The 16,691-nt window shown below is 37.4% G+C and overlaps 1 protein-coding gene across 1 annotated transcript in view; it reads left to right on the top strand.

Moving 5' to 3' along the window:
* The window catches only part of LOC309686606 (ATP-dependent translocase ABCB1-like), a 42,516-nt gene extending 41,104 nt beyond the window's left edge, over nt 1-1,412 (top strand). The window contains exon 27 of the mRNA XM_082499336.1: nt 1,187-1,412. Within this exon, the coding sequence (XP_082355462.1) occupies nt 1,187-1,393 (207 nt within the window). The 3' untranslated portion in view covers nt 1,394-1,412. The remainder of the gene's footprint in view (nt 1-1,186) is intronic.
* The last annotated feature ends 15,279 nt before the right edge of the window (nt 1,413-16,691 follow it).

Raw genomic sequence — 16,691 nt, 5'->3', positions numbered from 1 at the left:
AGATTGAAGTAGCAATGAAGAAGGCATTTCTTTGCCTGGAATTATTCAGGCTTCCATTGGAAAAGTGCTATCAAAATTGAATCAGAAGGCACAAACTTCAGAACCTGAAAAGTTTGAGGATGCACCCAGAGAACATTTTTTCTGGGAAAAGACTAAATCCTGCTTTCATAATTTTTCTTGCTTCTCCCATTGCTCTCCAGTCCTTCCTGTGTGTTCATGGCTAATATGCAAACGTCCAGTGAAAAAAATTGCTAGAACACTTATTTCTTCTTTAAGCCCAAAGCTGAAATCTTGGTATAACAGAAGTACATGCTAGCTGTAGAAAATCAACACAGATTCTACAAAAGTACTTAGTATTAATAGGCAAATATAACAAATATTACGATCTGAAAAGCTCAAACCCTATGGACTAAGTTTTGATCAATTCTGGGCATAAAAACATAAGGTTTGAGGGGCAAATGACATTAAATAATTCCAGGATTCTTTATTTTCTTAACTAAGTGCCAGTTAGGTCCAGAAATTTAATGTCTTATTTTATTCCGTATTAGTAAACATACAGAGTAAAGAAAAGAAAGCAGAAATTCTTATCAGTATTTTTCTGTCAGTGCTAGCTTTAAAAAAAACATGATTCACGAGACTCTCTGCAAAATCATGAGAACTAGTATGATAGTAGTTGACCTAAGATTGATGACTTACTCTCATATGTGATTAATCAGTCATGGAAGGGACTTCTGGAGGTCTCTAATCAAAACTCCTCTTCAAACAAAGGCCAATACTGAATTCAAACTAGGTTGCTTAGTGCTGTGTCCAGTAGGGTCCTTGAAAATCTGCAAGGAGATTTATAAGCTGTCTTTTGTCCCTGTTCCAATTCTTAATTATCCCTGCACTAAATATTTCTTATATCCAGTCGAGCCTCCCCTGTTACAATTTATGACCATTTTCTCTTGTTCCCCTGCCACACGTCTCAGTAATGAGCCTGGTTCCCTCTCATCCTCCTAGCTATCATGGCATCATCCACTCTGACAGTTTTGACTCCTTGCAACTCCAGGCTAATTCTAAACCAGGAAGCTAAAGCCACAGATATTTCCTTTCCCTGTAAATTACAGTTTACTTCACAGATGACAGTTGAGGTATATCTCACAACAGCTGCCAGAATAGTTCACCTTTTGGTTTGTTCATTGCACAGATTGTCCAGGAAGCACTGGATAAAGCCAGAGAAGGTCGCACCTGCATTGTGATAGCTCACCGCCTCTCCACCATCCAAAATGCTGACAAGATTGCCGTGATCCAGAACGGCAAGGTTGTAGAGCAAGGAACCCATCAGCAGCTCCTGGCTGAAAAAGGCGTCTACTATTCTCTGGTCAATGTTCAAAGTGGATCGTGCAACATGTAAATTAAAGGCAGTACTTATCTCTGAATTGTCACTGTAATTATTTCAATACTGCTATTTTTGTCACTGTAATTATTTCAATATCAATAGTCAGTCTTGTTACTTTTGGTTTTCCTCCTTCCTTTCGTAAGTCCTACAAAACCAAAAATGCTAAGTAAATATGTACCGTTTTCTCGCTACTAGTTTTCATTATTCAAACCCCTCTACTATGTAGCCAGAGTATGTGCACTCATAAAAGTAAAAGCATACTAAGCCAAATGTAATTAATATAAGCTTGCTTTGATTTCTGTCAAAATCACACTAATCAGGCATGTCTGGTAAATATATCGTAAACATTTTCGTGCTCAGTAGAAATATTTTTTATTTTGCTATTGCCAGAAACAAACCTCAAGCCTTATCCTTACTGTGCTTGTGGAAGGCACAGTCAAGTCCTGGCCTATTAGGGTTGTTATCAACTTGTTATGCAAACTTGCAGGTCAGCTGGAGCTTGGCACTAGATGTCTCTTGCTACGATGTGGAGTTTTAGCCTGGGATGATGGCAAAGGTATTGGAAATAGGGGCACAGGCTGAAAACAAAGGTCCCAGAACTGTAAGTACCTCGCTCGTGGTCAGTTACTGATCATTGAAGAGGTGCAACTTTAAGAGCTGGGAGAAGACTGCTTTAAGTGTAACACAGAAAAGAAGCAGCAGATAAGAAAAAACCCACAACTGATGGGCAAGGCAAGGCAAGGCAAGGCACCTGCTGCAGCCTGGGAAAGTAGTATCTGCATATGTCCCAAAGTCTTAGGGGTCAAAGGTCAAGGGCTAAGAAATCTCTAAAGACTGTAATATTTTATAAAAGGTGAAAATCTTTAATATGGGCTTGGAAGAGGGGGAAGGATGGACACCCTTCTCAGTGTTAGCTTCCTTCATTGAAGAGCTGTTGAACCTGATCACCCTGATGACTGAGACTCTCAAGGGCTGTAACCAGCAGTGCTAATTACATGGCATCAGCTCTGTGATATTGTATATTAGTTACTAATTTAGGATGACTGTTAAGGAGTAACTGCTTTGAATGTGTAGTAAAAGTGATAAGTAATTATTAAGAACTAACCATTAGCAATGTATATTGGTTTATATATATATATATGTGCAGTAAAGTTTATTTTTAAGTTTAAAACTGGCCTCATTAATCAGTCTTCCACAATTCTGTGATAGCAATTTCTGATTCCCTGAGATTTATATCTGTTATATCTATATGTAGATATTTATACACACACAGCCTAACTGATAGGCAGTTAGGCTCATCAATGTACTAATAACACTCTCCAGAATGTTAATTCATTCAGTCTTCCTCTTGAATCACTTATCAGTTTTCTTCTGTTCCTGTCTTAGATGGAAAACCACTTTGACTATCAAATTTGTTTCCTATTTATGTATTACTTGATACAATAACATTCTTGTCCACGAGTAAGGCTATTATTCTGCACCATAATATAAATAAGTTATACTTGCAATTGCAAGAATGGAATAGATATTTTTTAACATTATAGACTGAAGATTCAAGTGAAAACATATTTAGGTTGATTTTTTAAAATAGATTCTGGATTTTAGTCTTTTATTTTTAAAACTAGGCTTTTTAATTTTTCGTGATACAATTTCTAATGATTGGATTGTTTCCCCAGCTTATATCATTTCAAAGACGCTTGATTTACCAGACAAATTTAGCTCTTCCTGAAAATCAGGCAAGCACTGTAAATGTTTTACCACAGACATCTGAAAATCAATTTTGAAAATTTTGGCCATATAGTTTAAAATCTATCTAAGAAATTCATGTCAAATGTAGAAACTTTCCAAAACAATCTATTTTTCTCTATCCTTTTCTTCCACATTTCTAAAGATGTATTTCCCTTGGTTGAGATAATTGCCAAACACTTCAGTTTTGGTTGAAAGGGGCTATAAGGAAAGTAAGCACTTTCCTTTAAGGATAATGGATCTTTGTTTCCAAATCCACCATAAATGCTTAAATAACTATGCTGCTGCTCGCAATTGCTTTCCTTTCAGAGTTTCCTTTCGGAAGACCATATTACTAGTATTGTGCTACCACCAGATGCTCATTGTGTAATTTTTAGTCATAAAGCCAAAAGGACAAAGACGCCTCCAAAAATGTGTACTTCACCATATTCTATTCATACACTTTTACATTGTAAAGCTTGACCCAAAGGAAGGGTTGACTGACCTGGGACAATTCTGCTTTAGGGACTGTTACTTTATTGCATCTTCCTACAGCACAGAAGAGATGTTACTTCCTATCTCTGCCTTTTCAGTTAGGCTCTGAGACATTTTGGTTCACCATGATATCATAAAATACTTATCTGAGCTCTGAGTCCTCCTTGTTGAAATAACCAGCAATTGTCTCTTACCATAAGCACCCTAAATGCTTGATATCTAAAGTAATAGGCCTTTTTCCCTCTGTCTTGTTCTTCTTTTGAGAGTGTGCAGCAGTTTCGAGCAGAATTTACCTTTCTAGCAGTGTTTTTTACACATTTGTTGTGCCTCTTGCCCCACTGCCTTTGGAATAAGTCTGTAGAGAGATGTCAGCATCAATACCACCTTTGCAATCCAAACCGCTTTCCAAATATATGCCACTGACTGTGGGAAAAAGGAACCAAGAAGCACTTAAGTTCAACAGTCTGATAGCACTCCGGCTGAAACAACTAATCAAAAGAGAACTCTCAGAAGAAAAACAGGGTTTAGGTCTAGAAAGCCTTTCCTACTGCAGAATCTTATCAGGGTGTTGAATACTACAGTGTCCTATTGCCCAGCATTCTCCAACATATCCCTACAAGGGCAATTTGCTGTTCCTTATGCAACAAATACTTCACTACTAAGCCCTTCTATAATTTCTGACATAGAGCAAGAGCATAAATAAACTCCAGCATTCTCCCTCCCCTCAAAACATTCTGAAGGAGTATTTCTCATCGATGGCATAGACCGTGTACCACCTCCAAAAGAAGACTGTAAATCAGTTCTGGATCTGCACTAGTCTCTTCTTCAGGCATTCCCTCAAAGTTCTTCCTGAACTATTCTACATGTCGAAAGATGTTCAACAGTATTCCACCCTGACACTGACTCCCCATCAATCTAGCTTTAATGGAACCGGTTCTCCTTCCTTATAAGTAAATCCTTTGAACCTGTTGTTTCTTTCTTGCTGCTGTACTTGTCCAGGAAATTGACCTTCCCAGTAGCATTCATTTCTGCAATACACTAAAGATCTCTTTGAAATATTTGTTAATGAGTAATTCTTGTGATCATTCATGGTACAAATAGACATGAAGTCAATCTTTTCCTCGAGAGGTATTGTCTATTTGTACTTTTATAACTCTTCCTCCTATTCTTCTCCCTCAAAATCCAATTTACCTTGTAGACTTGGTCGTCAAAAGGAAAGAAGACAACTTGGCAGAGAGGAGAAACATGGCACACGGCCTATGAATACAGGGTAAAAACACTCAACTAGCAATTTTTGTGCAGAAAAGGCCACATTATAAATGTAACTATAGACAGTCTCAATAACTTATTGTCAAGTACTTAGTCTTTCAACAATGTAGTTTAGTCATACATTGATTCTGTATTTCTAAAACAGGACGGTAGCTTTTATTCTAGTTATTTTAATGCAGTAAACTGAAAACAGTCAGAAACAGGACCAGCAGGCACTTCAAATCCTTTGCTGTGAATTCCATGGAATGTAGAGATGTAGAGATTCTTGAAAGTAGAGAACAGGAAGGAAAAGTGCAGAACACACAAGGACAACTGTCTTTAGCAATCTCTGTTGTGAGTACATTTCCTTTTGTCTTTATGTGCTTATTCTTGTGTACATTTCATTCTAGCTGTACTCTGTGAACTAAGGAGATAAGTATACTAACGCTGTTGCTGTAGAGGTCTAGGACAGGACAGCATCTAACTGAAAGTAAACATTCATGCCTAAGCTCTGGCCAATGAAGTCTAGGGCACAGTTCAACCCATTCTAGAGTTGCTGTCGCTAGCTGGCCCCATTAACAAAAACCTTGTATTGTATCTCTTCATAAAAGGATATGAGCATGATTATCGTAAATACTTACATTGTCAATGCCTTAGTGTAGAGAAAGAGTCTTAGATCCAGCACTACAAAATGTTTCAATAAAGTAGATCTGTAAACATTATCTGCCATAAAGCTGCAGCTTTGTATTTACCAGGACAGAGACATTTTTTGTGGAAATACTAGAAATTGTATGGGACTGTTTTAAACTGCCCAAACATTTGAAGTCATCAATATTTTAGATAACTTAAAAGACTGTGTCTGCATATATAATGTATATGTAATCTGTCTTAACAGATTTATTTAAGTGTCCGTGGATAGAAATGGTATCATTCATTTGCTTAGTAAAGGAGACAAATATGTTAACAATTTTCTTGAATACAGCAAAAGTTGTTCTAAGATAAAATAGCGTGGTTCTTACATCATCTACGAAGCAGGAAAAGTTTTATTTCTCTGTTACTTCTGACTTGGTTCTCAGATCACTGATGAAAATGGGGTAAGTGAATAACTTGATTAATGTGGAATCTAAGAAAATAATTAAGTTCAGAATATGCAAGATGTTAAAATTAAGCAATGTTGAGGGAGAAGGAATGCATATCTGTCTGACAGAGAAACTCCTAGTTCCCACCTGTTTTTCAAGTGTCCTTAATTAGCTCAGCTTTGTTTAGAGCAACACATAAAAAGAGTCAGGGCAGAACTTCAAAAGAATTAATCTACTACAGGTATAAGGTGACTAGCAAGTCAGCATTATCTACTCTCTATTTACCACTGAGGCTGTGACAAGCTGTTTGATTAACATTGGCTTCACACTTTTTTCTTTCTAGGCACTCTTGACTTTCCCCAATATTAATTTATTCTTACCTTCACTTATATATATATAACATTTTGTACAGCTTTTATTTTGGATTAATGAATGTGCTTGCCTGTTGTACTGATTCTTCGGTCATTCCTTGACATGCACATATTTCATAGTGATGTAAAACAATGTGTCATTTCCATGTTGCTCAAAAAACAAACAAACAAAATTTATGCACATATTCCAAGGGATGGGTTGAAGAAGGCACTATGGAATGATGACAATTTCTCCATCCACAAACTCAATTCAACATAGAAATTCCTAATGTAAATTAAGTTTTCCCAAGATTTTCTGTTGGGTAGCTCTACAGAAGATTTATCTCCATGTATCTGTCTATTCTTCAATGTAAAAGAAGATGAGTAATTAAAGATGAGAGTTATTTACATATCTTCTAAATGAGAAACAACTCAGACATTACTTTTCATGCATGCTAAAGTTGAGAATTACAGTTCAGGATGCTAATGTTTCAAGGTTCAGCTTGTTAACGTTACATTCAATGAAGCATGCATCAATTTAGTTTTGCAGATGTTCATAATTTCATTTCCTGCAATTTCCTGAGGAGCTCAATAAATCATCAGAAACTTAGTTGCTCACGTGGCTCTCATTTGAAATCTCTCCTTTGAAGACACGGTTATTCCTTCTAACTCTCATTCTCCCATTATTACCTATGAGACTTTAAAAATAAAAAGCACGTATGTGCTTTCCACCTAAGAATCTTTCATTGATAAAGAATTTCTAAAATATCCTTCAAAATTTTTCTAGAATTCCTATGAAAAAATGAAAAGCTAAGAGGAATTTCTGTGTCTGAACTTTCACACCAGTTTTCTCTGAGTTGGTGGTGGAAGGCGTGCATTTTCTTCATTATCACTAATACTATTAATCAATGATTTTTCTTTCTGTGGCCATGTCTTTAATTTGCCACATGATGGCCTCATTTGTTCAGACAATAGCGAAGTTAATCTGCATTTTCTTTTAGAAATTTCTTTTTCTTTTCTTCTTCATGTATATGTTGTTCAACTCAATATGTACAGTGTTCTGTCTAATCCAAAGAGCAATATTCTTAGGAGCTTTTGGTTACTGTCCAGGATCCCTGCTCTTTGTTCTGCCCAAGGGAATAGTATCAATTTACAGTCCTGACAGCATTGCTGCCACGTCTACTGAGGTCAGAGTTCTTAAGACCTAGACTAAGGCAGTAGACATTAACTTCTCTTCCCAACTTGTACTACGTTAAGCAGTCCTCCTGGAGGAAATCAATGATGGTAGATAATGTTTATCTTAGCATTTAAATCAAAACCCTTTCATTTATTTCTTAATTTAATCTTCTTTGTCACAAAATATATTAAGATAAAGGAGAAGGCTAAAGAAAAGTCTTCCCATGTATTAGAAATATTTCTGAGTATTACAAGAGCAAAGAGGTTTTCATTTAGTCCAGGTAATTTGATTCCAGATATAGAGTTTGAGTGCTATTTGCTTGAGTGAATTACTACTTTAAGAGATATTACATTCACTATCATTCTACGTTCAATTTCAGGTGTCCTATAATTTTTAAAGAACAGATATAGAAATTTGCAAAACATGGAATTAAAATGCTACAGTTACGCTAAAGTGAAACTTATCACCTGCAAGACAACAGGCATTTACCACCAAGATCTGTATTTTATACTAAGTGAATTTAGTATTTCCTGCTAATAGAAGATAAAAGCATTATATAATTGCTTGATTTGCAGCTGTGGACAGGAAAATCAATGTTTGGTTCAATTTAATACACCACAGATTTTAAACCAGATGTACAATGCACTTTTATGTCACCTAAATTAAAATACAAATCTTAAAAAGAATTACATATATGAATGGAAAAACTGGTTCCCATGAGGATATACAGATGGTTTATCGCTCTACACTGAAGAAAAATCTTTTTCTAGGATGAGACTGCTTCACAAGAAAAAATGTCTAGTGAGTATATTCACAAGTATCATACAGGAAAACTGTTCTGAGAATATGATGTCATCCAAAACCCAAAATTAATATAGCTACACAATTTAAAACTTTCAGCTCCCACCTGTTCAGTCAATAAATAGTTCAGTGCTTGAGACACAAAACCAGTGTTGACATTTCTGAGAAGCCTCATGGAGCACTAGCCTAACCTTCTCTGGCTGCTCCTGCTCATCCAGCTTTAGGAGTTTATGTGTGTATAGCTGCTCGTGCAGTTGAGAACTGGCCATGACTGCAATTGTTGTGCTGTCACCTACAAACATCAGAATAGCAGCTGCAGTCCGTAACTCCCATCTGCTTCCCTCTTGTGGATAGAGCAAACCCCTCTTTTAGGTGTTTGCCTCGGGATTCCCATATTATTTCCAAAAACAAGCCATCAGAATATTCATGCAAATAAAAGGAACTTCTATCTCAGATTAGGTCAACAAATTTTTGGAATATTCTTTTAATCCACAGCTTTTGTTTCTAACTACTCAAAGCAAATGTTAAGCTTCAGAATACCAACGTATCAGTAAGAAATATTACATCTGGTTCAAGGGGAATAAATTCAACATTTTCAAATGTTTTTTGCCTACTGACTTCAGTTTCAGAGATGATAAATAACTGACAAACTGGTCAATTATTTGGATTCCAGTTTACAGATTGAGGTTACATATCTTAGGCATCTGAATATAATTTTTTATCCATTTACCATTATACACAGTAAGTCATTAAATCTGTCATCTTAAAAAGTCCATATTAGGGGATTCACATATTAAACAGATACTTGAACTCTGTGATATCAATTTGTGCTAGAATTATACGTTTTCTATGTTTATAGAGGTAGCTACATTATACTATTTGTCATAGTAAATTCCTTAGTTTTATCTTATTATCTTAATTGCATTTAACCTAGAGAATCCATTTTCTATTACATAGCTGTTCTTCAGCTACAGCTATCTGAAAACTGATGTGGACTTTTGTTTCTAAGTTTCATCAAGTAGAAGGATCAAATGAGCTGGTGGCCAATTCCCTCCAGTATGTTCCAGATTGTCAGGCTTATTATGATTCCTTAAATTATAATAAAATATATAGCTAGGATGTCCATACCACAGAACAGCTATCTTAAAATAATTTTCAATAACACACCAATGAACTTCTCATTGTAGGTGACAATGTATGTCCATACATATTACTCTTTCCAGTTATATCCAGTAACAGAAAAAGAAGCAATGGGTCAAATTCCATCTGAATGTGAGAAAACAGCTCATTATTGTGAGGGTGGTTGAACACTGAACAAGTCGCTTAGAGAGGTTGTGGAGTCTACGATTAGATATTCAAAACCGGACTAGACATGGCCCTGAGTAACCTGCTCTACTTCACCCTGCTTAAGCTAGGGTTTGGACTAGATGATCTCCAGAGGTGCCTTCCAACCTCAGCCATTCTGTGATTCTGTACAGGAAAAATGACGGTCAACCATGTGGATCCAACCAATTAAACCGATCCATTCTTTATGGTGGCTTCCAGTATGTCAAGACCATTCAGTACATCACAAGCGGTATTAAGAGGAAACTAGTCATAAAAATAACACTTGAAAATCACTGTCTAAATTTTTGTCCAAAGGGTACGTACAAGCATCCTGCACCTCAAAGATGACCAGAATATGACAAAAGAAATGTTTTAGGAATACTTTATGACCTTTGCTTTAATTCCTACTTTTGACTGACAGCCCGAGCCAAGGAATTAGCCTTGGGTTGTGTCTCCCCAAAGAAAGAGAGGGGTTTTTTGTCACTTTTACCAACAAGACGTCATTTCTAATGGAGTATTGTTTTGACAGCACAACAGCAAGCCATGCCTTTACTCAGTGAAAGCCAGGGACTGGCAAACCTTTGTGTCAGGAATTGCAGATTCTCCCCCTCTGCCACCTCCTCCTGCCACTGCATTGCAGTAAGGCCCTCAAAGGCCACCCTGAGAACTCACAATGAAAGGAAAACATTTGAGTTCCTCCAAGTTTCTAAGAGCTCTCACATCACCAAACCTCATTCTGATTGTCCAAACATTTTTGGTTTAATTTTGGTTTTTTAAGCTTTCCATCCCTTCTCAACCAACACTGTCAAACTCTCAAAAGGCAACACTGATTTTCAAATATGAACACAACCATCCATAAAACTTTGAGGTGAGCTACTTCAAGAGATAAAATATAGCGCAGTTTAAATCCTACTATAAAACTTACATGCATTATCCATTACCTATTATAAAAGTAGGCCTAAAGAATCTTTATGAGCATTTGCCATTAAGGAAAGTAAATGATTTTCTGCAAATGAACTCTATCTTCTGGGCACAAGATAGCTAAAAGGGACCACACTTACTCCCATTCAGTTTGATCATGGATGGTTGAACAGTGATAACAAGAGCACCTTCACTTGAACAGCTTATGGCAGGTTCACAGCCCGGTGTAATGGTCTGCTCCAGGAAATGGTGCTTTTTCAGTCATCCTGATTACTTCTGAACCTTACAAGGAATGATTAAAATATGAACAGAGAGACTTCCTTTGGGAGGAGTTAAGAGGAGATTTCTCAGATGCTTTCAAGAGTGACAAAGACAAAACAGGCTCTTCAAAACTACTCATTGCTGAGCACTCCATTTCTGGAGACAGAGCGTGCACATAGTCCTTTGCAGACCTAGCAGGCTCCAAGGGCACTGCAAAAGGTTGTCAAGCACCGGGTTTTGAACATTTTCCCTCATTAGAGTTTTATGTAAATTGAGCAATGTCCAACCTCACTGCTTGGTCCTAACCAACTGACTGTTGAACAACGTTCTAGAACAGGTGAAAACAGATTAAGATCATCCCCTTGGTAAATGAGCACATTTATTTTGTCTGAGACAAGTTATCAATGTTCAACAGTGAATATTAGAAACCGAGCAAAAATATCCAGTGAAATTTCATTCAACTTTAAAATACATTTTACTCTTTATTTTGTATTAATTGTGGTACACTTCAGAAATTTGCATGCTTTGAAATAACATATTACCAAGTATTATGTAGATGACACCACTGTGGGTCCTGCTTAAAAACTGAAGATAAACTGATTTCAAACAACACAACAGGATATAGGTTTTCAGATTATTATCTTTGCATTCTCTCAGTTAAATATTACTGGTATTTTTTCCTGAGGTACTTTGTTTCTCAGATTAAAATGCATTCTGAAGATGAAACAAAGTCTTACAGAAATAAAAAAGGATGATAATATTGCTGTATCATATCAGGATTATGGATCTGAAGGTGAACGGTAAGTATAGCAGTTGATTTCAAAATATTCCCATGAAAGGCTGGACCTGGACCAGATGATCTTTGGAGGTCCCTTCCAACCTGGGCTGTTCTATGATTCTATTCTACTAATGTTTTATCTTTAACTGCATAGGCTTAAATTTTACTGGTAAACAATACAAGAATAATCACACAGTTTTCCTTTTAGGGAGAAGTCTTTGATATCCATTATTCTCTTCAGAAAACACAGACAAACGCAGATGTAAAAATGTATTAGTATCTATATCTAAATATGGATAAATAAGTCTAAATATAGATAAATTGTTAACAGACAAATCCAGTTGAATCCCCCAGGTCAGGGGAAGCTTGTCTGAGGAGCAGAAAGCTTTGCTTGTACCTTGATGCTGTGATTGGGAATTTCTATTAGGGTCATAGAAAATTTGGCTGCTCCATTTTGCTCTTTTGCAAAACTATCGTGACAGCTGTATCTATCCTCTTCTGTCAAAAGGCTGATCCAAAATATTCAGAGAACAGAAGTCAGAGTAGTTAAAGGACAGCTAAGTTACAGGCTTCTCCGAGTTCTCTGAAGGACGTGTAACTTTTTTACTAGAATGGAGGGCCAATTGGAGTCAGATGTCCTGCATGCTCTCCTCTCTACCTTTCATATTTCAAAAAAAAAAGAAACAGATCACGATGGAATATAGATTACTTAATTTAAAGAACTGCACAATATTGTAATTCACTGTTTTCCATGTTATGCAGTCAAAGACACCTAATCCCCACATACCTTTATGGGGGAGGGTTTAGGATGTTTTGAAAGGGATTTCTAGGCACCAGAAGCTGACCTGTGACTCATCCCAGTTAGGATTAATTAAGAGTTTATGAAACTGCTGACGGTACAGTGCTTTATGTCCTTTAAAATAACTTGCACCGATGACAGCAGGAGAAATACTAGTATTTGATCTGACACTGAAATTTTTAGAGCTGAGAGAAGACCTATTGCAAAACAGTGGAAAGAGTTTGACATTTTACCTACATCTTTAAAATGTGCTGGATGAGTTTAGTTTTAAATGGAGAGCACAGGCTGTTTGGAGGGAAAGCTCAGTTTATTCAGGTAACAGCCTTCTCACGCTTCCTGTCTGATGGTTTATAGGTCAAGGACCCTTATTAAAGCTCATCTTCCTCCTTCTTCATGCAAAAATGCAGATATTTAATTCTGATCTAGACAAAAAGTCTTACATCTTTAACAAATTATCCTGAATGTGTCCATGGAGGGAAGTAGGGTAATTTAGCATTTTAGCGTTCATCAACTTGCAATCTCTGGCATGTCAGAATGAAGTTTACTGCTATCACTGGTAGGTATACTGTACCAAAAAGCTGTCAAAATGTCAGGTAAAAATATAATATCTCATTTTTTTCTCTTTGAATTTATTAAAAAAAAAAAAACCACCTACATTAAAACCCCTGTTTCCCTCTGCAAACAAGGTAGACTTTAATAACATTCTCATACCCTGGCATATTTCAGAAAAAGGCAAATGAATACAAAATTGTATCATATTTTAGAGTATCCAGTGAAAGTCTGATGCACTACTAATGGAACAACATGCCTATTCTCATTGAAGACTACACTCTCCATTTTCCTGAGCATGTTGCCTTCCAGTCATTGCTGGTAGTGCCCAAGCTAGAGAAGTACAGTTTAAGCCCAAAGTGGCAACCATGAACAGAACAGTTTATTTTACCTCTGTCTAGGCAAAGACTGATTACTGTTACTTTTTAATCTATCCCTGGTACTGCTTGTAACGGCAATGCAATAAATACAGGTTTAGTACCAAAAAAACCCCAATCCTCAAACCCCAAGGTTTTACCTGTAATAGTCAGTTAAAGAGTAGTGCTTTAACTAACCTTCCTTCAAGTGGACATTTTCAGTATGAACCTTCAAATTTTTCAAGTGGAAGCAAAAGTCCTACATCATTTTAACACTGTCCGTTTGACACAGATCATCTTCCAGCCCCTTAAGCCACGCTAATATCTCACAGGATATCTTGTGACAGGACAGGACACTGCCCTACAAACTCACAGTGATTTTTCTGAAATTCCACCTGTTCCATTTTTCTTTCTAGTACAAGCCTTCTGACCATCACACAGGCATTGCATTCTTTCTGACACCACCTCCACCTTCTCCAAGTTTGTTTCATTTTCCCCTCTTTGCAGTCCACTTCACATTTTAATAGCCCAGTTTCTTGCAAGTTCAGTTCTGTAGGTTGAGTCTTATGATTAGAGAGATCAGTCTGCCCGACTGCAGTCTAGTGATCTGAAATCAAAGTACTTAGCTATGAGAGGTCTTTGACAGACAATTGGCAGTAATGTTAGATTAGCCCACCCACCTAGTTTTCCAAAGGCACTTAAAAATAGGGTCAATAGCTACCACTAGGCAAAGTTTGCAAGAGGACTTTTGCTGCACTACCAAAGTCCCACTGTGGATTTAGTTACAGCCATTCTCAATACTTTGTCATAGGACCTGTAATTTTAAATGAGTCTTCCATAGGAAGCTTGTAACTTACAACTAGACTACGTGTTTTGTTCCCAAACCAGAAGACTTCTTGAGAGTATTTTTGACAGTGTTCAGGGAAATGCACTGAGATTACACTAAAAGTTCTTATTTTACATTCCTGTATCTCCTCCTTGCATTTGAACGCAATTAAGAGACAGTAGTTTGTTCATAATGCATTAGGCTTGCTTTGATGTTTTAAGTGCTCTTCCTACTTAAAATACAATCATAATTTTTTACAATTGGGGACAAGAAGCCGCCTGAGAAACTGAATGTTGTCAGCCTGTTTACAGTGGTATGTTTCATGCTATTTGCATGTTTAGCAATCCCAGTCTACCATAATGTTTAAAATTTATTATTTTTATGTATGTATCTCTACTCATGTTGCAGAGCTACACTAGAAACACTTCACTGTTTATGGTACAGAGTACTTGGAGATCTTAAATGGGAAGGGAAAATGCAGGGGAAAGGAAAGAAAAGGCAGACACAGGAGATGGAGTAAACTAGCTTAAAATGCTGGAGGTTTTTGCTGTGACAGCTACATCTGACAGATGCTGACACAGGTCTATTAACAGATGGGTGGGAAGGGGGGATATAACATGGACCTGGAATGTGTTTGGAGACACAGAAAGAAAGAAAAGGAAAATGCCCAGCATAAGGGTAGCATATGCCAGAAAATTTCTCTCCCACACTAGCCATACTTTCATAAGCACCTGGCATCACTGCCTAATGGAATACTCTTTAAAAGGCATTGTCAGAGACAAGGAAATCTTAGCTTCCATTTTCAAGTTATTCTTTTGCAATTGATTCTAAATTTTCAGTACTATACTAATTGCTAACTAGTCTCTTCTCAGCCACTGTCCCACGCAAATCCATATCCAGAAAACAACAAGAAAAAGTCACAGCAGATTTTACAATACAATTGCATTATTTTTTAAACAGGTGATTTAGAAACACAGAGTTTTCATTTTCTTCTTTTATGTGCAGGCCACAATATTTTTGCATTTTGCATAGTTAGAGCAATCATCGATAAAGGGGACCTCAGGAGGTCATCTGGCCCAATGTCCTTCTCAAAGTCAGGCTAAACAGCAAAGTTAGAGCAGGCTGCTCAGAGCCTTGTCCAGGCAAGTTTGGAAAATCTCCAGCAGCTGCAATTCTAGAGCCTCTCTAGGCACCTGTTCCAGGGCTTGACCACAACCATCTGAAGAAGTTTTTGTAACATAACATAAGAATGTCTCTCATTACATCTTTAGTTACCTGCCCCTCTTGAGGATTTCAGATGAAACTACTTGTAGCTGTGTTGTATTGCAAGTGTTAGAAACGTGATGGAGCACTGACAAAGTGTACTGTATCCAAAGAGTTAATATCTGTTTTTTCCACACTTTCTTATTTGTTTGGATATAACTTGTGGGTTTTTTTCAGTGATATCTCCAAGGTTAATGAAGGAATAGGGGAAAAATGGCAATGTTCTTTCAGGCAGGGATTACCTTTCTCACTGGATTTATAGTTGTTTTCACAAAAGGTTGGAAATTAACACTTGTGATGCTGGCATTCAGTCCTGTTCTGGGATTCTCATCAGCTCTCTGGGCAAAGGTAGGCAAAAAGCATGAGTTTTCAATAAACTGGTAAACTATATCTTCTATAATCCCATTTTCTATTTGTAAGACTTGAAAATACAATCTGGCTATTAGTGAATTTAGACCTTGATCACATGCAGAAAAGTGTGAATAGGTGTATGATGACACTGGTACAGCTGAAGAAGTGCAGTGTTCCCAGCATGGACACAGCTATCCTGCTGCAAAGTTTATGTAAGTCTAACATACCGTCATATGAATGGGTAAATAAGCAGTATCTTGGCCTTCTTCACTGGACTCCAGGACAACTATGCCAAAATAATTGAGTACTGTCAGTAAAAATATATAAATACAGAAATCAAGTAAAATAGCACAGCTGAGGTCATCACAGGTAACTGACAGTAAGTTCTGGCATGAACCTGCAGTGAATCAGGTTTCCTGTGATAAGTCCCGTCTGTGGGCTCTGACCTTAGGGGGAGGAGGGCATTAGCCCGGGGACAGCACAAGGACACGGGCAGACACAGCTGGGCAGCCGGCACACCGTGAACTCAGCTCCAGATCGTCCCTTCGACATTTGCTCAGATCCCAATAACTTACTGAAAACAGCACACGAGAAGTGGACGCAGACCTCTCTGACAGAGAAAAAGACTTAATCTATAGAAATATAATTGCTTTCGTCTAGGACTTGCAAAGGGGCATCAGGGTGTCAAGTACCAACTGGCTACTGAAGTTCAGTGGCATTGGCCAGCCTTGCCCTTTCAGCTGAGATGAAAATCCCAACCTTATTTAATATGTGCAGCCCCTAATACTTCCCAGCACAAGTGCTCTGCTGTAGCTTCACCTGCAGCCTACTGTGTGTCGGGAGCATGAATGTTCCTGTGCTTGTTGGGCAATCGCTTATCCTGACACAAACCAGAACTGTCTCATGGTGGTGCAAGTGTTTCTAAGTGTAAGCGATCTTAGTCAGCTCCTCCAACTTTCTGTAATGATGAAAGTATAGAACTGAAAATCCAACCTCACCTTTTGGCAG

The sequence above is a fragment of the Vanellus vanellus genome (assembly GCF_965231255.1).
Source record: "Vanellus vanellus genome assembly, chromosome: 2".
Classification (NCBI taxonomy): domain Eukaryota; kingdom Metazoa; phylum Chordata; class Aves; order Charadriiformes; family Charadriidae; genus Vanellus; species Vanellus vanellus.
This window is presented reverse-complemented; position numbering and strand designations above follow the sequence as displayed.